The following is a 21,515-nucleotide window of genomic DNA, read 5'->3' as shown; positions in this document are numbered from 1 at the left end:
ATGATTCTTTAAACTATGGTATGAACTATACAACACATAAAATCAAGAGAACATAAAATGGAAAAAGAACATGAAAAACATCTCACCCTATTTTCTCCTTTTGGTCCACAAGCAATATTTGCATCGGCTGAAAAAAAATAAATTCCATAATTATCTCATTATATCCAGTGGTATGATGGAATAATAAAAATGTGATAATGAGAAATTGACACAAGTTATGACAAATTGATGGAATTCATGGGTTGGGTACGATTAAGTACACTTCTTCACATACCATAAATTCTTAAAAAAAACTACATATATGTATTAAAACTATTAGAATTCAGAATTATTGAAACATTCCAAGACAGTAGCTATTTCATCAATTCATCTTTGAGAAGATCTCATCACTGGTTAGGCTTACTCATGATTATTGGCAAAAGAATATCACCCCTTGGTTGCTATAATAAGTAAGATATATCTCGGTAAAAAATTAACAGAATGGAGTGATACAAAAATCATATCAATTATGGCAACCTAAATGTGTCGTATTCATGCTATAAATAATACCCATGATTTTGAGTCAAAGTACATTATTTCCACATAATTCAGTCACTGATGCATGAAGCATCATGTTTGCACTTCAAAAATTGTTCCAAAGAATCTCTCAATTTTTAAAATAATTATTCACCTTCATCACCTATGAGATGAAGGTTTGAGGGCATGGTACTGCAAAAATCTGAATGACTGTCCAAAGAACCATTAGTTTCCATTGGCAAGGACCCTGTAATACCATCCTATTTCCAAACACCTTGACAGTTACTTCAAAATGTACACATGGGAAAGACTATGACAAAACTATGGGCATAGCCAGGATTCACAACATTACCCTTCAGGGTGTCAGGTGAACTCATGCACCTTCATATGTTTGCAAATGAAATATATGAATCAACAACTTCAAATCTTTTTCTGTGCATCAATAATCTCAAAGCAGCTTCAAAATGGACCCTGAGACATCAACAGCCCACATACAATTTGATGGAAATAGTTCTCTAGACGAATAAAACAGCACATGTATTGGGGCATAAGAAGACTATCCAACAGAAAACCTCCAGAGATTCAAACCTAAGCACTCTAGATCCCAGCCAAAATCTATTAAAGTGGTTCATAGGGTAAAATGTAAATGAATCTAATAAGTAGAAGTCCTTCTGTGTAACTCGGAACTTTTTAATTACATATTAAATGAATAAATATTTCATAATAATGAGATGATTCCAGATCATTCAAAGGCCAACCCATTCTGACACAAGTTCCCACAAGGTCATGCAAAAATTCCACAGAGAAAAAATCGTTTGCCTAGTCCAAGATTTAGACCACCGATCCCCCGGTTTCCAGTCGAGTGTTTCAAATCGGGGGATCCGGGTTCTAATCCTGGTCTAGGCAAATGATTTCTCTCCGTGGATTTTTTGCACGATTTGTGCATTGCCGGTGACTCCGTAAAGATATCACCGTGCAGTGGCACCGATTCCATGGGGCCTGAGGGGGCCCGAGCCCCCTAAAAAATTCGTTATAGGTGTGAGGAAAAAATGTGTCAGGCTTGTCGATTTTCCCCGGATTGTCCAGATATCAAGATTTGAGTTATCAGGGTTCTAATGTTGGTCATATGACTCTTCTAAAATGATTAAAAAACTTAGAAGTCACTACTAATAAAATTTCCGGGGGCAAGATCCCCGGTTTGGGCCCCCCCAATATTTTTTGTAAGTCGGCACCCCTGTCACCGTGGCTAGTCCCAGTATTCTTAAATTTCCCGCAAGATCACCAAGTTCAAGCTTTTAATTACTGTATTAATGGCTATAGAAAATTTTAGGAATTAATGGCTGATATATTTTGCTCCTACAAGGACAGGGATAGGTAGGTGAAAACGAGTGAGAAGAGAGAACAAAGTTGGATAAAAAACCTGGCCATTAGTCAGCTTCAAACAATTGATGGTAACAATTGATATGCAACAGAAGATCCTCAATGTTGGAAACATAGTTCACCGGAATTTCGCAAGTACTGGGAAAACCCAGGGCCTAAAGTTAAGGAGTCAATACCCTTGCCAAAACAACATGATGTTCCTTCCAAGGTCACATCCAGTATAGGAGGAGTTTGAACTATTTCGCCTCAAATTTTTGGGACATAATGTATTATCCTCTTCAAAAAAACTTCCACCTGGAATGTGACCCCTGTCCAACTGGACCCCAAAAAATAATTTTATGAGAACAGCCTTAGTTTCTTCCATGGTTTATTGATCCCATCTGTCACATTCATGCAGAAATGAGAGGCCACTATGCATTGAAACTTGGATAGGTGGGCTGGTCCGCATTGATCAGGACCTCTGGCCAAAGGTGGATAAAGCAGGGCTCTGCCAGTACTGGTGATAGGGCATCAATAAAAATAAGGGGGCCACAAATTTGTATTCTGCCTAGTGTCTCAAACGATGCCAGACTAACCCTCCTGTTACGCAAAAACATGACATTGATTACGGACGATTTTTACCACGGCTCACATCCAATTGGCCGGGGAAAATCATCTCATATTCTCCGTTTTTTATCAGAACTTTTACTTGAAAACACAGTCAAAACACTTATAGGAACGAAGCGAATCGCTTACCTCCAGCCTCAAGCAATACTTTAAGACAGCGGGAGTCTTCGGAGGCTGCAGCAGCATGTAAAGGTGTACGGCCACATGCATCTCTGCTATTTATATAAGTTGCTTCCTCCCCTCGTAGAAGGTCCTCCAAGAGCTCAGCATTATCCCATAAGGCAGCCTTAAAATACGACATTTAACATCAGGGCGGTAAAAACTCACGATATATATTCCAATAACAAGTATACTCGTAATTATTAACTAAAAATTTTAAAGGAAAATGTTCTCGTCATTCTAGTCACTGACGAGAGGCAGCCAAGCTCAATTAGAGAATTTGATGAGTGGAAACTGAGAAACAACGGTTACTCTGGTTGAGTTGGTGACATTTTTTCTGGCGTTTAAGACAATCATGATATGATTAATGGTTTGCAGGCCTCGGCGAAGCAATATGAGCATGACTGCATCAAGCAGCTCCATGAATGAATTTTAATGCGATACGATTTCAATTTTATAACCAAAGCCCTCATGAAAAAGTGAAAACGAATAGAATCAACAGAAGGGCATTACACTGAAATCAAAGGTTAAACAACTATATAATGCCGTAGTTTCATGCCTGTGGTACCGTGTTCGTGCTTCGCTTTAGATGTGGTTTTATTTTGAAATTTACCTGATGCAGAAGCCTGCCTGGAAAATCTTCGTCCTCGGACGGTAACGGCTCCATTACAGAAACTAGACAATGCTCTCACTGGGCACAGGAAAAATCATAACAGCCTTATCGAAGAGGAGCGGGCTGTTTTTCTTGTTTCATAATAAATAAAAACAAACACAAATCTTCACAGAAGCAGACACACTTCGACAGATAAAATCACTTTCAATGCACTTCTGCGACGAAAAATATCATTTTCATTCATATAAACGACACACCTCCAAAACTTTCACAAATGATGACCAGCGAAGGTGCATCCCACTATGTTGTGCGCAAGATCCGTGACTAACCGATGGAATCGTCGGGGTATAAAATAATAGCATCTCTATAGTGAGCTGATCAAGTCTTCCATTAGTTTGTCTCCTTATATTCTAAATACGAGCACTTTTCACCACGGTAATAACGGATAAAACCTAATCATGACCATAATAACGACAGAGCACCCGCAGGAGCAGACATTACGAACGCCCTCCTACACAAACCAATTATTTCGATTACGACATATCGATTACTCGATTGCCTCGATTTTATAATTATATCGATGCTTACATTAAAACAAAAGACATACGGTAGCCGAGAAACTTCTCTTGTGTTCGGTGTTTATATTTTGATTCTTCAAGCAAACTTTGGCGTTGAACTTTAAGAATACTATTTGTGCGATATGGAAACTATTCTTGAACAGCAAAGACGTTACCATGAAGAAAGAGAGAGGTTGATGGATGCAATGGTGAAAGAAATGTTACACAAGAAAACCTCAGTAAGTTACCATGTTCCGGAAATTCTTGTTTTAATCATATTTGCTTGCCACGATTATTAGTTTCATTTGACTTACTGTATAACATAGTCTCGTATAATATATACAGAGGAAGTATTGCTTTACTTTAGAGTAAAAATCATTTTAAAATATTTACAGTACCGAGAGTCTATCAACTCAGACCACAGATTGAAGATGCTTTTAGATGTGAGTACCATATTGACTGAAATTTTAAGGCTGTTTAATGTTCTAATGGGATAAATGGTCAGGGTATCGTATAAATAATTCTGTTATTTCCTTTAGCATTACATGGAAAGCACCACCAACCTCAAGGAATTGTATGAAGACAAGGATGGGTTACGGAAAGAAGAAGTTGCTGCGTTGTCTGGGCCGAATGAATTTGCTGAATTTTATTCTAGATTAAAGGCTATTAAAGAATTTTACAGGAGACATCCAAATGAAGTAAGTTCAATGGGTGCAATGGTTCAATCTCTTTTGGTTCTGAGTGAATTTGTATTGTAACGTTTTTGTTATAATTTTCATCCAGATTAGTATACCGATGTCTGTCGAGTTCGAGGAGCTGGCTAAACTTCGAGAAAATCCGAGTGATGAAACTGCGAGTAAGTGATACTCAAACTTCCTTTCTATACTTAATTGTATCATTTTGGAAGTAACTCTTATTTATATTGTTCGGTTTATTTATTTCAGACATGGTGGAGTTTACTGATGAAGAAGGTTATGGAAAATACTTAGATTTACATGAATGTTATGAGAAGTACATCAATCTTAAAGGGATTGAGGTAAATACATGCTTTAATCATTATGTTAACTTCTAATGCAATAATGGTTTTGATCTTGACTTCTATCCATTGCTAATTTTAGTCAATAATATCGATACATTTATTTCTACTGTAACTCAACATTTTTTTCGCAGAAAGTGGACTATATTACATATTTGACCACTTTTGATCATCTGTTTGACATACCAAAAGATAGAAAGAACTCGGAGTATAGGAAATACTTGGAAGCTCTGCTGGAATATTTACATGACTACACACAGCGTGTGAAACCCCTTTTGGATATTAACACGGAGATGGAAAATGTTGCTCTCGAATTCATTACTCATTGGGACAATGGAACTTTCCCTGGATGGCCGGTGAGTATTAGTGGTCACTATTGGAGGGAATGAGTGTAGGATATTCTAAATTTTATTCTTAAAAATTCCTTATTGAACTAAACTTCATGTTATCCTTCTGTGTTCTTTTTTTGTATGCCTATGACCTCCAGAAGTATTGTTTCTTTGAAATGTTGACCTTTTCCAACTGTGCATGTATTTAGTATATCGTCCGCTCTTAGCCTCGAAGTAGAACCTCAAAAAGTCATTCCTTTCTGGTGTATCTTGAAGTTTTAGTCCAGAAAATCGTATGTCAGAATACCAGTCCACAAAATTGTTTATAGAAAAATCAGTCCAGATAGCCGGTTATGGAAATTGAAATCAAGATTGCGAAACGAAAATTAAGTAATTGGTTGAGATACGGCTACCTGAATGATTTTTTGAGATGCAGATTTATGGACTAGTATTCTGATGTATGAAATTATATGGATGAAATTTCAGATACAAATGTATGAATCAATTTCAGATGATATATGGCTCAAATTTCACAAATATGATTTTCTGGACTAGAAATTCAAGATATGCTGGAATGGAATGACTTTTTGATATAATACTTTGCAGCTAGCAGAGGTTGATTTGTAGGATGTTTTATCTCTTCAGCTCATTACTGATTACATTCATGAATGCATAGTTTATGTTTCCCGGCATTTCTCATGCAGTCAGTCTTCTCAGTGGAACCACTGATAAATTGACGAAATTCTTCCTTAGACTTAACCATACTTTTTTTTATACATTCTAGAAAGAAGCTGGGAGTGCTCTGACAAATATAGGAGCCCACTTGGATTTATCTGCTTTCTCATCTTGGGAAGAGTTGGCTTCCCTTGGTCTGGATCGATTGAAATCTGCCCTTATGGCTTTGGGACTAAAATGTGGAGGGTAAGTCCGTCATTCTGTAAGAAGTGTTGAGTTGGTGAGAGACAAGACATGGGTGAACTTATATAGCATGTTAATTAATAATATATCAGCCTTAATCTATCTAATATCTTCTCATACATACCACTCTTGAAATATAAAAGGAAATGTTGAATCTTGAATAACTTTCACATAATAGGGTGGTTTCCTATTATTTTTTTATTGCCTAAATCGAAAGATTATTACTCCTGGAGTACGTATTTCACGCTTTTAGATTTTTAAATAACGATACCTATTTTTCGCGATTAAATGAAAAGTGAAAAATTTCAAGCTCGCGAAAACGCGACGCGTAAGTAGGAATGATGGGAAAAAGTCCGTGCGACGCATTTCTGGTTCCCCCTCCTGCCTTGTGAGGTGATCTTGATCGAGGCTCTGAGCGCTGATAGGATGCAGGATGCTAGCGGGTAGCTGAGTACCTTGCTGGCTGGTAGCGCTTGGCTTAAAAAAGGTTTATTAATACCTTATCAAACGAAGAAAACTTTCCGACCTTAGCCAGTTTTAATAGGTGATTATTAAGACATGTTTCCCTGAGCTCTGTGCCTCATGCATGCATTGGTAACCTCAGACGATGTATAACTCCTATCCTCTCGTGTAGAAACTAGGTCCCTGTGACGTCACGTGGAGTGGAATCGCATGGGCACCAATCTGGCCTTTTTCAAATGAGGGTAAAATTTGACCCTTGTCATTCGTCTAAACCAGTATTTCAAAAACCAAATAATTTGTGTATTATGAATACACTAATCGTGGGTAACAAATCGCAATCAATGCCTTTCGTTTTCTTTGATGAAGGAAACTACCCTATTGTGCATTCCACATAAACCAGCCTTACAGTCAACATCACTTCTTAAAGTTAATATGTGAATTCCTTTTCCTTAAAAATATTATACACATACCTATACATCCTTAAGTCACTACATATTCATAATTACTATTTCTCATTAAAGGCCATCGCACTATGCATTTATGTGAAATTTAAAAGGTTTTTTGATTCAACATGAAGTAATTTCACCAAGTTACGCCTGAAGCTATCAATAGGGTGGTTTCCTTTTATTTTTTTATTGCCTGAATCGAAAGATTATTACTCCTGGAATATGTATTTCACGCTTTTAGATTTTTAAATGATGATATCTATTTTTCGCGATTAAACGAAGAATGAAAATTTTGAAGCGCACGAAAAACCGATGGCTAAGTAGGAATGATGGGAAAAGTCCATGTGACGTATTTCTGGTTCCCGCTGCCGCCCTGTGAGGTGACCTTGGGGCGAGGTTTGAGTGCTAATACAACGCAGGCTGCTAGCAGGTAGCAGAGTACCCTGATAGCAGGTAGCGCTTGGCTTAAATAAGGATTATTAATACTGTATCAAACGAAGGAAACTTTCTGAACTTAGGCAATTTTAATGGGTGATTATTAAGACATGTTTCCCTGAGCGCTGTGCCTCATGCATGAATTGGTAATCACAGACAATGTAAAACTACTATCTACTCGTATAGAAACTAGGTCCCTGTGACGTCAGGTGGAGTGGAATCGCATGGGTGCCAATCTGGCCTTTTTAAAATGAGGTTAAAATTGACCGTTGCCATTCGTCTAAACTGGGATTTCTAAAACCAAATAATTTTATATTATGAAAACCCTAATGGTGGGTAACGAATAGCAATCAATGCATTTTGTTTTCTTTGATGAAGGAAACTACCCTATTTTACAAAAAGAAATTTTTCCTCTATTTGAAAAATGCAAAGTTTGATATCTTTTTAATGATGAATTGCCGTTTGTTTGTTACAGAACTCTGGAAGAACGAGCTCAAAGGCTTTTCAGCACCAAGGGTAAAAAGTCATTGGACCCATCCCTTCTAGCCAAGAATAAGCCAGGCAAAGCTGGACGAGGCAAAGATAATGAACGCCAAAAGGAAATTGCAAATCTTGAAGCACAATTGTACAGGTACTGACCCATTTTCTGTCATCAAAACAATATTATCGGAGAGTAACTGATTTATCTATGGCTCGTTACTGTCATTACCTTACAGTTTTCACATTATTTTGAAATTAATAAGTATCAAGTTTTGTGGGCATCTAGAGAAATGGTGAATCCATACTGAAACCCATACTGACAAATAGCCGTGTTCTTAGTCAGGACTTGGATCTGTTTGAAATTCTGTTGTTATTAACAGTAAATTACTCCTGTCTCCATCCTTGTATCTAATTTGATCATTTAGTTTTTTCAGTTGTTGGAACCTTTTCACACCTTTCCAATATGGGAATAATTAAATATTGCTACTATTTTTGACATTTGCCGCAATAAGATGTGCATAAGGTGCATATTCAGTACTTTATTGTGAGCACCTATTGACAACTGTTCAGAATGTGATCCTCAGTAACGAAATTTTTTTTCTAATTTTTTACTCCTATGTCGATTACTAACAAGCTTGGATACTCTCTGGCTTTTTCTCCATCCTAAAGTTGTAAGAAATATTCAATTACATCATTATCCTAATGACTGTGTTACATTCAGATTTGCAGACCTACTCACTGAGCAGCGAGCAGCCACAAAAGAAAATGTTCAGAGGAAGCAGGCCAGGACAGAAGGGGAGCGTGATGACTCTGAAGCAGAAGCTAGTGTGTCTGAATCTGATGATGATGAGGATGCAGATGACATTCCTTACAATCCCAAGAATTTACCTTTGGGTTGGGATGGCAAGGTACTGATTACCATAACTTATAATATTTGAGAAACAGCATAGGTGAATAGCCACTTTTAGGTATAAATATGTAGTATTTTTAAGGAAACGGGCTTTACATATAAGCTCTTAAGAAGAGATGTCTCTGCAAGCAAGGCTGGTATATCCCTTAAGTGCTGATTTTGCTCTCAGATTTTATTTCTCATATTTTCTGTAATTCAATGGATTTCAGTTTTTATGTACTTATCTCTATCCTTAAATAAGCATTCACAGTGATTAATAATTGCTTATATCAATGACTGGATATGAAGAAATGAAATTAATGTAAATTGCATTTGGAAGTGACACAAACAATGGCAAATATGTATTTAATATAGTATTTTAATGAAGGGTAAGCTATGATGCTTAATTTTATGTGCTCTGATCCCAACCATGTTTTGAGAAGTAACCAATGCATTGATTTGCATTAGCATTTTTCTTGAATGCATGTGGTATATGTGTATGTAAACCTTTCATTGACTCATTCCTCAAAATTTCAGCCTATACCATATTGGCTCTACAAGCTTCATGGACTGAACATCAGCTATAACTGTGAGATTTGTGGAAATTATACCTACAAGGGACCAAAGGCTTTCCAGAGGCATTTTGCTGTAAGTATGATTATTACAATTTTATTGAAGAAAATCATTGTTCCTCAGTTTGTGTCATGTGGGTTTGGTAGTACATTTTGTTACTTGTAACAGTTGATTTTGTTGTGTTAGGCGAAATTTTATAGAATTCGCGTAACATTTTGAATAAATGAAAGCATAAACTTTGTTGTTCCCCGTAAAATATACTTGCGACCAGTTTCAACTTATAAGGTCACCCTTGGGCACAACTGTAGAAGATTGTCACAAACGTACCTTGACTGTGACCTTACTGGGTCAACAGTTGAATTTTCATGGTTGAGAGTGATTTTTTAATGCCAGAAAACCTAGGAATTGCATTTTGTCAATGAAATCGAGACTTTTTTTCTATCTCAATTTTTTTAACGTTGAAATACTGCTTTGTACCCACATTGTGAGGTCAAAATTGTAAAATTTTGCTTACCCTCAATGAAACATTTGACCTTATCCGATAAGTATGCCTATTTTCATGAATATAGCTATAGTGGAAGTGACTAATGGCCTGGTTATCTGATACATTAACACGTATGGGTTAATGTCTAAATGTATGAATGCGAGAATAAACGCCAAAATGCACCATGTAACCACCCAGCTTGTGTGCATGTATGCACAGAAAATAGAACCTGTTCTAATTTGGTTCATGCATTCATATGTATATGCTCCGTTCCAGTCCACCAAAATAATTCACGCAAACCTACATTAACTTATACGTGTTAATGTACCATGTAACCAGGCCTTGAAATTAGTGGTTAAAAATGACGCAAGATTAATGGGACAGCCTGGATAGGCATAAGGTGGGTGGGAATACCCTAATGAAATATAAATTTCATGTGGAATAACAAATTTCTTTAAAAAAAAACTTTTCCCTTTATATATAAACTTTTAATGTAAATGGTGTCTTTGAATCAAAATTTCCCTGCAAATGAACCTCCCTTTTCTCCATCACCCGCTCATTTTCTTATCTTGGCCATTACTGAATATGTACTTTCATTCTTGTAGGAGTGGCGACATGCTCACGGCATGAGATGTCTTGGCATACCCAACACGGCCCACTTTGCTAATGTCACACAAATTGAAGATGCTCTCTCATGTAAGTACTTGGTGTCTTAAAAGTGAATTTCATATGCTGTAAAATGTTGGCTCAATATTTTTAAATAATTTAACAGTCTATAGATTTTATTGAGGCTCAAAGGAGAAGGGATCATCGATAAGGTCTGTTTAGAATGGCTTATAAATGGCAAATAGTGATCTTTTTTGTGTACATCACCAAACTTTGATTTTATAAGTACATATTTTTTGTGATAAATGGGATGATGAAAATATAGCCAGTAATTGGCTTTGTTCCCATATGAAACTTTTGAATAAATTCCCTTTTTATACAAACAACACTATGTGAGGAAACTTAAAAAACAAGGTGTATGATATGATGAACTGCAAAAAATATTCACCCAAAAAATCATGCGGTGACATAGCCCAAAAGTTTTTTATCTAACATAAATAAGTATAGTTTACTATTATTAATTAGCTAATACTAAGCTAGATAACCAAGAAGGAGAATTATGTAGGCAGTTGCCTGGAAGGTAGGGGCCCAAGAGTTAATATGCATTCCATTCTGTATTGACTACCTCTCCCTGCTGAAGGTCTTATTATATATTCATACTGCCAAAGATCCCGCAAGTGTGTTAATCTGACTCTGACTACAAACAATAATGTTACTTGGAAATTACAAAGAATTCTACAATAATGTGTGTACTGGTATAGTATAGGTGGATTATTATAAATTTTAATGGATTAAATTAAGGCTAATTTTCTTATGTTGACAGTGTGGGAGAAATTGAAAAATCAGAAGCAAGGTGAGAGATGGCAACCAGAGCAAGAGGAAGAGTATGAAGATTCCCTTGGGAATGTGGTCAACAGGAAAACATTTGAAGATTTGAAAAGGCAAGGACTTCTGTAAAGCCATAGACAAATGTTATTTTAAATACAATGACATTTTTACCGTTGCATTTCTTTCTCCTTACTTGTGGTAGGGAACAAATGAGTTTTCTGGAATGTATGTGATCTTATAGATGTTTGTAACTCTTCAAATGAAGTATGTATTTGATTCCTTTTGTATAAAACTGATCCAATCTAATGATAATGTCGTTTTCTTCATTGCATTCCAACTTGTTGTCTAATTTGCTCATGTACAACGTTACACTGGAACCTCTGATGAACAACCCTCAGTTGTACAATGAAATTGGGTGTGCCCAACGTAGATTCCTACATTTCAATGAGATCTGACTCTCCAAATTGTATGTATGATCTTAAGTTGTATGACTTTCTCAGTTGTTCAAAACTAAAGTCCTAACCATGATAATCTATTTAGATGAAAATAACTCTTACAAGGGTAGACCACGTACCTTGCTCCGCCTTTTTCAATGCCGTATTTTTTATGGCATTCGGAATGGTGTACACATCATAGAACTGGTAGTAATAGGCCTTAGTTTGACTGTGATTCATTAATTTTTATGCAGTACTTTTAACAAGCCCTATATACATAATTCCAAAATAGTGCATCCTTCTACAGATGGGCCAGTTGTAGTGGTTAGCGTCATTGCCTCACATCCCAGTCAACCACAGTGGTAGCCCATTTTAGTGAATCTGGCATATGGTGAGAATCGTGTTATGACTAATGATTGGTATTGTACTGTCAAAAGGCCTGTTCATCACCATCATCATTAGTCAACAATCCTAAGATTGGTTTGAGGCAGCTCTCCATTTCTCTCTCCTATCCGCTAATCTTTTCATAGCTACATATTTCTTCTCTTTTACATCCTTTATAACCTGTCCTATATAACTCATTCGGGGCCATCCCTTGCCCTTTTTTCTTTCCACTTGTCCTTCAACGATTGTCTTCATCAGACCATCGTGCCTCAAAATGTGGCCAACTAAGTTGTCCCTTCCTTTGCTTCTGGTTTTTAGGAGGTTTCTCTTTCCTCCCACCCTTCTTAGCACTTCCTCGTTACTCACACGGTCAATCCATTTTATCTTCATCATTCTTCGGTAGCACCACATTTCGAATGCTTTCACTCTTGACTTCTTGAAAGGCCTGTTACTAACGGTAAATTACAGATAGGGCAAGGGCGAGAAGTCTCTGCCATGCTATGCACTGGGTATTGCGAGGCATATTTCTTTTGAGTGGTGCATAAACATTAATCTAGAAAGCCATTGGGATCACTCATTTTACCAGTGACGGTGGAAAGAACAACTCCGAAGTTATGTTGTTTCTTTCTTAGAAAATTTATTTTGTCAGCCAATGAATGTCTAAACATCACAGATACAATACATGTAACCATGCCGATAAAATCGCTGTGAGTCAACTGAATGACGATAATAATTATGGACACTTGGTTTTGTCATGGTGTGACAGATAATGTCACTCTGCTACTGAAACCAATCTTACTTATTTGATGTTGAACAATTAATTTCTAGAGAGTGAACTGCAAAAGGAGGCAAAAAAAGGAAATTTTGGGGGCCAATGTGGACAAATGGTTGGATGACATGGAAAGAGTTTGTTTTTCTAAAATAGCAAATTCTTTTTTTGAACCTCCAAAAAATTTACCCCCGAGCATGTATTTAAGCAATTAAAATCAAATACACTATTCTCCCTTCTTGCACTTTTGAAAATGAAAACTGAGTGGCTCATATCAACTTCCTTCCTCAAAATAATCACCACCACTGGAATTTGAACTTGGGCCTCTGGATAGGACTTCATTCTGCAGTCCAGGCACTGAGTTATCCAATGACAAGCATAATATTAAAATAAAGGATGGTAGCTTTTTTCCACAATATTTTAATGCATACAGCATGTTTCGGCTCACAGAGCCATCACGGAACTCAATGGAGCGGAGCGAACTACCACCATATAACACCTGTATCTGTAGAACTTACAAGCAGAATGGTCTAGTTTGGGGTAGGGGGCTAGGTTAACAGGCAAAGAAGGGAAATGCCTGCGTCACATGTAAACAAAAGGCTTCCTTGAAGAAAGGAGCCGGAAGGGACAACGAGGGTGAAGGACCCAAAGAAAGAATCCCTTGTTTTGGTAGTTCAGGCTTGTTTTAACGTTTCATATGCATGTGACAATGTTATAATACTAAGCAAGAGTGTGAGGTGTGTTTGGGAGACAGTGATTAGCTTTAAACCGTGCTGGCCCAGGGTTCTCCACCCCCCTTTTGCACTGTCATAGGACAACTTTCGCCACCCGGACCATTATCATGGTACCAAATTAATTCCCATTAGACATAAGGAGGAATTGAAAGGAATATGGTTACTCTTCTATTGGAAGTAAATTATTTTAGAGATAAATATACATTTTGATGATAAAAATGCTATGGGCTCTGCATTTTCGAGAGCAATAGTTAAAAATAATTCAACAGAATATCCCTCGGCAAGGCGTTTTATTTTGCCCAATGCTACATACAATCATCAAACTGTCTACATGTGTAGTTTCCATAGAAAGGACAGTAAGAAGTCTCTCCATATTCAAGAGGTAGATTTAGAAAAATGTACAGTTCTGTGGTGAAAATTAATGGCAATAATCTCCTAATTATAACTTTGTACTCTTTCAGCAGAAACTTTGAAGTTCTATAATAGAATTTCTACAGCTAATTCCTTGCATACATCAGTTTCAACATATGCTCATGATTTTTAAAGGCTGCATTTGATAAAAACATAAAGTTTTTTAAATTTTCATTGACAAAAGCAGGAAAGTGCGTGGAATTGTCAGCCAAACACATCTTTTTCAGCATTATATGATTTGATAAAAATATATTTTCCCTCATTTAACCTCTGAAATTAATAACTTTGAGAAAACATTCAGAACATGAGTGAATCATGTTGATAAATGCATGTACATACTAACATACATAATAAACATACACAAACCTACATATGTAGTTCTAAGGCAATATTTTATCAATTTATTCGTTGTGGTTGTAGATTTCTCTTTGATGAGCTTAATTAACTGGAATTTAAGTTAAGCAGTAGCTCAAAATCAAAATAAAATTTCAAACGTATTAGCTCCACTTTTCCATTATGTACTGTCACAAAAATTATTTGTAAAGAGAATAGCCTCATTTTGATTAAACCAAGAAATCGCAAGTATTGTGCAGCTTAACTTTATACCATGAGCTATCAAAAGGGGCAAATTTATAATATTTGCAAAGATGTTATGGTATTTATCTAAATATACCATGAAAATATGTCACTGCATTAGGTAATCATACATATTTCCCATTACTATGTACTATATTATAATTTCTCAGGTTCATAAGACAATGAAGTGGGAATTAACCCCTTGGACTTTGACCATGATAACTAATGCTAACGCAAGTCAAATACAGATCTAAGCAGAATTTAAACCTTTCCCTGTGTACACATCAACAATTATAGTACTATAGGTAATTGATGTAACTTGGAATCATACATGAGTGAAAGGTTGTCGCTTTTCAGGAAAAGGTCGAGCTATAGTTATCACTGGATGAACTAAATAATTTATACCATAAAAATGCATCAAATTACAACAAAACATAAAAGGCAGTTGTTGTTATGAATGAAATAATAAAATCTCATTTTCTCTGAGATTACAATTCAGTACTTCTAAAAAAATCACGTCCCCTGGCATTTACATGTGGCTGACAGCAGTAAGTTATAAGGAAATTACAGCTATCTGTGGTCTAAGTGATGTTTTAAAAAATAATGTAAGTTTCAGATAACATAAATACTCAACAGAGCTTAGCGATGCGTTAACACATGATGAAGGATTGGAGGTAGAACACGAAGTGTATACAAGAAATAAAAAGAAAAACAGTACAAAAGATTAAGGTCAACTGAAAATCAAAACATACTGGCATCTTTTGAGTTTTAAATTTTCAAATTTAATGCTTCTTTGAATTCTTTACAACATGGTTATCTTCAGACAGGAAGAAATTCTTGAAATTCCATTTCTTTAAATCAAAGACAAGGTTACAAAAACTATTTCCCAGAAAGGATCTCGCATGACATGCAAGGCATAATTTTCAATACAAAAATAAAGATTGACCTCAGAAAAAAATTAACAAATCAAAAAGTCACAGAAAATGCTGGGGCTGAAAATAATGTACGTTAAACATGATGAACTAATTACGTAAAAACAAAATAAAATGCTACAATTCCATTTAAAAATGTTTTAGACGATTCTATGAGGGGAGGCAAACTTAAAAACACATAAATTACAGAGTGGAATTATGTGAGTAATGTGGAATTATCACTTATGGGTCTCAATTGGTCAATAGGTTTCTTCCCTTTAAAGTTTACAAAGCAAATGAAAGCTAAGGTGTTCACCGACACTTAAGTCAGTTCATTAGTCCATGCTGCCTTGTGATATTTTTAGCTTGCCGACAACATTACAATCCAGTACTTTGGAATAAATTCTTTATTTCTCGTGATAAGAGTGGAATTTGGCAATTGCAGTTTCCATAACTTTATCCTATTATCTTTATTTTTGTAACATCTTCATGCACCCACTTCCAGAGCATTTTCATTTGAGCTTCCACTACACCTTGAAGACACAGGCAATGCCTATAACCTCTCAGAATAATGGGGAAAGTCAAATTGAACATAATTAAGTAGCTTTTGCTATGAAAATGTCTTGACTGAAATGATCCATTGCATTACTTTGTTGCATCACACCTCCACATGAAATTGCTTTTTGTTTTCGTTGAGCTCCACCGGTGCAGTTTTGGTGGAATGAGGAATTACTTTTGTTTCAGTTTCCTATCAACTTCCTCGGCTAGAGCTTCCATGAAATCCATGGTGTTCAAGTACATTCCCTCCTTGACATTTTTAAGCCCGTGGATGCAGATAGCAAGATCCTTTGTCATTTTACCGGAGTCGACACAGTCGACGCAGGCATTTTCGAGAATGGTGCAGAACCTGAAACGATAAGCATAAAATCAGCATTCAGGATGTGTCGGTTCCCTTTTTTATTCAGTTCCAATGAGATTTTTCACTTAGACATGACATTGGAATTCCAACTTAGTTCCAACTTAGACATGACATTGGAATTCAATGAAAAAATTTGGGGACGGAAGGGACAGATACATTACTGTGGTGGAGCTTCTGTTTTGAAGCGCCACCATAAGGGACCACCACCTGGGCTCTTAAATTACAATGAAAATAAAATCTTCCTCATTCAGTCATTCTCTCAGAAAGTTATGCTTAAAAAAAACAATAAATAAATAAATCAAAAGCTGCCACATATGAGTACAAATGTATATGGTGGAATGCGATGGTGGTTGGCGTAACATGGTGAAACTCCTTCATGATGCACAAGAAAAATCGTGTCACAAAATTTTAACCCTGGATACCTGATGCCAGTGGGAATCAAACTTACTGCCGTTGTTTAGGTCTAAAGCTTACCATTTAAAAACTACAGAAACTTTGCACAATGCACTCCGATTGACCCCGAGTTTGCCCTGTTGTCAGATGCATTGGATACATTGTGATCTCCGCCAGGCAAAGCATTCAAAGTCATTAGTTGTCCGGCAAACGGAGTGCTTGGATTAACGTTTCTGTAGATTAATAATGATGCGTTTTTGACCCAAAAATCATTGGTAATTTTGGTTCCCACAGACATCAGGTATTTGGGGTTAAAATTTCGTGACAATTTTTCTCTACCCTCTATAGTATGCAACCATCACTTCATGAGTTGGTGACATGATCAGAGATGTGGTTCATTAACTTTTTCAGAGAGTACCTTCCATTTAGGGCAGGAATTGCTCACTATAGTTTCAACCATGCCAAACCATCTGATGTTGTTGTAAAAGTAACATGGAAATGCGCTCTTACCTGCTCAATTCAGGATTCTCATCAAGCTTTGCTCTGTGCTCCAACCCTCTTGTCCAAGCAAAAATGGATGCAATGGGGTTAGTAGAGGTCGACAGGCCTTGCTGGTGTTGCCTGAAGTGGATGAAGAAGGGATGAATTAAACAAATTTCACCCACATATTGATCCAAATTTATTTAACTAGCCTGAAACTGAAAGGGCTGAAACTGTGTTCAAAATAGAGTCCTGAGTTGCTGAGATATAATGAGTGTGTTTCATAATTGAAAAAAAACTAACTTGCAAGAAAGCGGGCCCACATGCAACGGTGGGTCCAGGATAGGGAAGGAAGGGGCTGAGAGGGTAACCTCCCAGCAGAAGTAGGGGTTTGAACAAAATTACCATTTTATCTAGCGTAAATTGGATATCCAAGGGGGGGATGTAGCTCCCTTAGCCCTCCCCCCAAAAGATCCACCACTAGCCACATGGATTGATCAGGATCTCTACAATGGAATCGCCATGTCCATCCTGAACGTTTTAATCATAATACCTACTTTCTAAAGCCTGTATCACACGATCATTTTTTCCATCCCTTGAGAGGGACAGATCCAGTGATCGCTCCAGGGATGGGAAACCCATCCCTTTTTCCATCTCTCAGCTGGACCCTTTTTAAGTGAAACCGTCACTGGTATAACTGTCTTTAAGCAAATCAGAATGCACGGCCACCAACAGTGATGGTAATGCCATGCTTGGCTTTTGATCACATGGCAATTTCAAAAAAGGAAATGAACAGAAAAAGCAATGGAAAAAGGTAAGGTGGGAATGACCGTGTGATTCTGAAAATTATGGATTGTCTTTTTGTCCTGTAAACCTATCGCTGGAACTATCCCTCTGAGGGAATGAAAAAGTGATTGTGTGATTCAGCTTAAGGATAAAAAGTTAAAATGGTCCCAAATAATAGTTAGTAATGGACATAGACACATCATATACTATAATAGGTCTAAAGTGACTAGAACCATGAAAAAAAAGTTGAGAAAAAAGAAAGGCCATCTTTTGCACTTACATGCTGAGATAGAAAATACAAGTGAATGCTAAGGATAAATACACCATGTTTAATAATGCTACTTTCAAACCAGCACAAATATGTAATAGATTAGCCCGCCAAAGTAAGGGTTTCCAAATTTCATAAAGAGACATAAAGAGCTACATACAATCCAAATTCATTACCCACCTACAAATATGAGCAATTAAAATATTTCTTCAAGTTCTAATTGCATTTTTCATAATTAAGGCACCTTTACATTATGCATAACACATTCTAAACTGACAAACATGATGCATTTTTTTCAACAGCTGGGAAAGAAAATAACAGTTGGATGGCCACAAAAAATGTGAAATTTGTGAATTGCAGCCTATCATTTTAAACAGTTTCCATAAAATTAAGAACAAAATTTTTACCTGTAATGCCTGGTGACAGTACCGTGAGCGGCTTCAGATTCGATCGTTTTGCCATCTGGACACATGAGGACAGATGTCATCAGACCTAGGGAACCTAAAAGAATAATATTCATATTGCTATTTGATTAATCAAGGCTAAAATAAAAGTGTTAAAATCAATAACTGTTTTTACATCACTAGTACTTTCCAAATTCTTTCCAAGAAATTGATAGGTCATAAGACCACATGGCATGGATTATTCATCAAGTATAGCACAAATGTACCGATACAAATAAATCAGAGTTTGAGAAGGTATAGGTACCCAACAAAATTTCAGAATTAATAAATCTTATGCCCTCAATATTTGAATTAGGCGCCTATATTCATGTGAGTTGGAGGAATTCATGTATTGTATGCGTTAATTTTTTAATATCTTCTACAGTATGCCATTGAGTTGCATTTTTAGTTGCTCTTTTTTTCTTCGAGACTTGTAATGAGGCTTCTTCACTGAGTTTTATAAATATGAGTAAAAAACTGCTACTTCAGATTTTAGTGAGTTACATATTGATGGAGTGAAACAGCCTTTGTGCTGAGTTGAATGATATTCCTTTGAGCAAACGTAGAAAAATATGTCCACCAAATAAATGATGAATCTCAAAAATTTACTCGGGGCCATTTAATTTCACCTTAGATTGACACAAAATGCATAAATTAGGACGTAACAAATAATGTATACTAGACAGTGGAAAAACATCCATACAGAAAAAATCATGGAAACAGGAAATTTTACAAAGATGAGAAGAAAAATTTCAAATTTTACAAAGATGAATCAAATTAAGGAAAACGATAAGACAGCTGAATAATCGAATACACAGAAAAGAAGTTTATCTTTCATGATACCTATGAAAAATAATTTTCACTTTTACTTTATTAACAGTATTTTTGGGAGTGCTTTGTTCACTTGCCTAGTACAATATTGGTTCATTTTGAAACACTAGTTGTCCTTCTAAAAATTCATAACTTTACTTTCCCTTAATCCCATAAGTATTTAACATAGGTTTGTCCATGAAAGTTTTAATAAATCTGTCAGTTCTTCATAGGCTCAAAAAAATCAATATGATCAGCACATTGAATCACCATACAGTTCTAACCATATTTTTATGAGCTTTTAATGACACTACGCTTTTAATCTGCAAAATATTTGTTCTTACCATAACCCTGAGCAACAATATCAGACTGCACATCACCATCATAGTTCTTGCAAGCCCACACAAAACCTCCACTGGATTTTAGAGCTTGAGCGACCATATCATCAATCAGGCGATGTTCGTACCAGATACCAGCCTTCTCATAGTCAGCCTTGTACGTCCTACAAAAAAGTGATGAAATAAATCATTAGCAAGGATTATTATTATATATTAATAAGGAAGTCTACTACTTAAGATAGGTTTATTCGGAGGACTTAGGACAATTTACGGTGCAAAGATATGGACAAAGACTAGAGGGCTTCAAGGTGTGGGTGTGGAGGAAAACAGAAAAGGTGAAGTGGAGAGATCCTACACAGCACACACACATGCACAGGACATCCAGTGAATGACCGCCAAGTCAAATGTGGATGTCCATAGGCTGTCCACATTTTTTCCTGAGGATATCCACTGCATGTCCGCATGTGAGTAATAAAGACTGCCTACGGACATCCTAAAGGTGTCCAATACAGAGACGCTCAAAGGAAACATTTAGGTTAGGACTGAATTTTGTTCACCGCTTTTTATTTTGTTTTGCCCTTTGGTCACCATGTGCTGTGTGGGATGCAACGGGAAAATATTTTTTAATAAAACCCTCGTAAATAGCAAGAAGAAATAAAGGAGAGAAGGGAAGAAGTTAAAAACTACACAAGCAAAATTAAATTGGTGAGCATTCATGTCAGTTTCTACAAAATCAATTTGACGTTAATTTTGACATCACTGATAAATATATTTGTTTTCTAACCAAACAATTACTCCCACCTCAATGTTTAGAGAGATTATTTTTTAGAAAGATAAAAGTACGTATTCAAATTTTTTCATCTCATAAAAGTACATAATAAGGAAATATTATACATAAAATACATTCTCTGATTTTAATATGATAGGAATAAGGAATGGTACTAAGGGAAAACTATGGCATTAAATTAGCAACTTACTTTTCATAAATCTCTTCAAAGATATCCTTGAAACGACCATCATATTTCTTCAAGATAGTGTTCTTTGTTGACATGTAGAGAGGCCACTTCTTCTTCAGGGCCACCTGAGGAGCAAAAAGATTTCTATTTCAAAATTCTCAAAGTATAATTTATACAAGAGGACTAACATTTAATCAATGTCAAAATTAATATTTGAGCTGAAAAAATCAAAACCATGAGTTCAAACAAAAATATGCTTGGTTCACATAGCTTTGGTAATCGAAAACATTAGTACTGCAAAGAGTACTAAGCTTCTTTATTTTTGGGAAGCTTAATTTTCTGTAAAATTGTTTTTTAAGGATTTTAATGCTATGACCACCTTTCATGCTACTGATTCAATCTTTTGAAAGTATGTATTTACTCTGTACGTCTTTGACTATACACAGAATTATTTCCGTTCTGTTAACATTTCCAAAAAAGTGTTTCCTCACAAAATAACATAAAATCCAAACAAATGAATTGGTGAATTCACAAAAGTTTCCTCAATGTATTGACAAGTTTTGGCAAGACAGGACTATGGAAGAAA

At 36.1% G+C, this 21,515-nt stretch overlaps 3 protein-coding genes across 3 annotated transcripts in view; 1 reads left to right on the top strand and 2 right to left on the bottom strand.

Annotated features, from left to right (window-relative positions):
• Positions 1-3,785, bottom strand: part of LOC124161188 (leucine-rich repeat serine/threonine-protein kinase 1) — a 348,442-nt gene extending 344,657 nt beyond the window's left edge. The window contains exons 1-3 of the mRNA XM_046537425.1: positions 3,275-3,785; positions 2,632-2,788; positions 87-127 (exon numbers count right to left, since the gene is read on the bottom strand). Coding sequence (XP_046393381.1) covers positions 87-127; positions 2,632-2,788; positions 3,275-3,328 — 252 coding nt within the window. The 5' untranslated portion in view covers positions 3,329-3,785. The remainder of the gene's footprint in view (positions 1-86; positions 128-2,631; positions 2,789-3,274) is intronic.
• A 95-nt stretch (positions 3,786-3,880) lies between these two features.
• On the top strand, positions 3,881-11,623 carry LOC124161190 (splicing factor 3A subunit 3). Its single transcript, XM_046537428.1, has 12 exons — positions 3,881-4,070; positions 4,227-4,274; positions 4,371-4,529; positions 4,615-4,687; positions 4,776-4,867; positions 5,002-5,223; positions 5,981-6,117; positions 7,933-8,088; positions 8,659-8,845; positions 9,364-9,474; positions 10,489-10,579; positions 11,313-11,623. The coding sequence occupies exons 1-12, from the start codon at positions 3,975-3,977 to the stop codon at positions 11,444-11,446; spliced, it is 1,506 nt and encodes a 501-aa protein (XP_046393384.1). The 5' UTR covers positions 3,881-3,974; the 3' UTR covers positions 11,447-11,623.
• A 3,761-nt stretch (positions 11,624-15,384) lies between these two features.
• LOC124161183 (isocitrate dehydrogenase [NADP] cytoplasmic-like) overlaps positions 15,385-21,515 on the bottom strand; it is a 74,945-nt gene continuing 68,814 nt past the window's right edge. Inside the window, exons 6-10 of the mRNA XM_046537417.1 lie at positions 20,951-21,054; positions 19,980-20,137; positions 18,790-18,883; positions 17,359-17,469; positions 15,385-16,443 (exon numbers count right to left, since the gene is read on the bottom strand). Coding sequence (XP_046393373.1) covers positions 16,266-16,443; positions 17,359-17,469; positions 18,790-18,883; positions 19,980-20,137; positions 20,951-21,054 — 645 coding nt within the window. The 3' untranslated portion in view covers positions 15,385-16,265. The remainder of the gene's footprint in view (positions 16,444-17,358; positions 17,470-18,789; positions 18,884-19,979; positions 20,138-20,950; positions 21,055-21,515) is intronic.

This window comes from Ischnura elegans, chromosome 6 (assembly GCF_921293095.1).
Source record: "Ischnura elegans chromosome 6, ioIscEleg1.1, whole genome shotgun sequence".
In the NCBI taxonomy this organism is placed as follows: domain Eukaryota; kingdom Metazoa; phylum Arthropoda; class Insecta; order Odonata; family Coenagrionidae; genus Ischnura; species Ischnura elegans.
The sequence above is the reverse complement of the archived record's forward strand: the minus strand, read 5'-3'. Positions and strand labels throughout refer to the sequence as shown.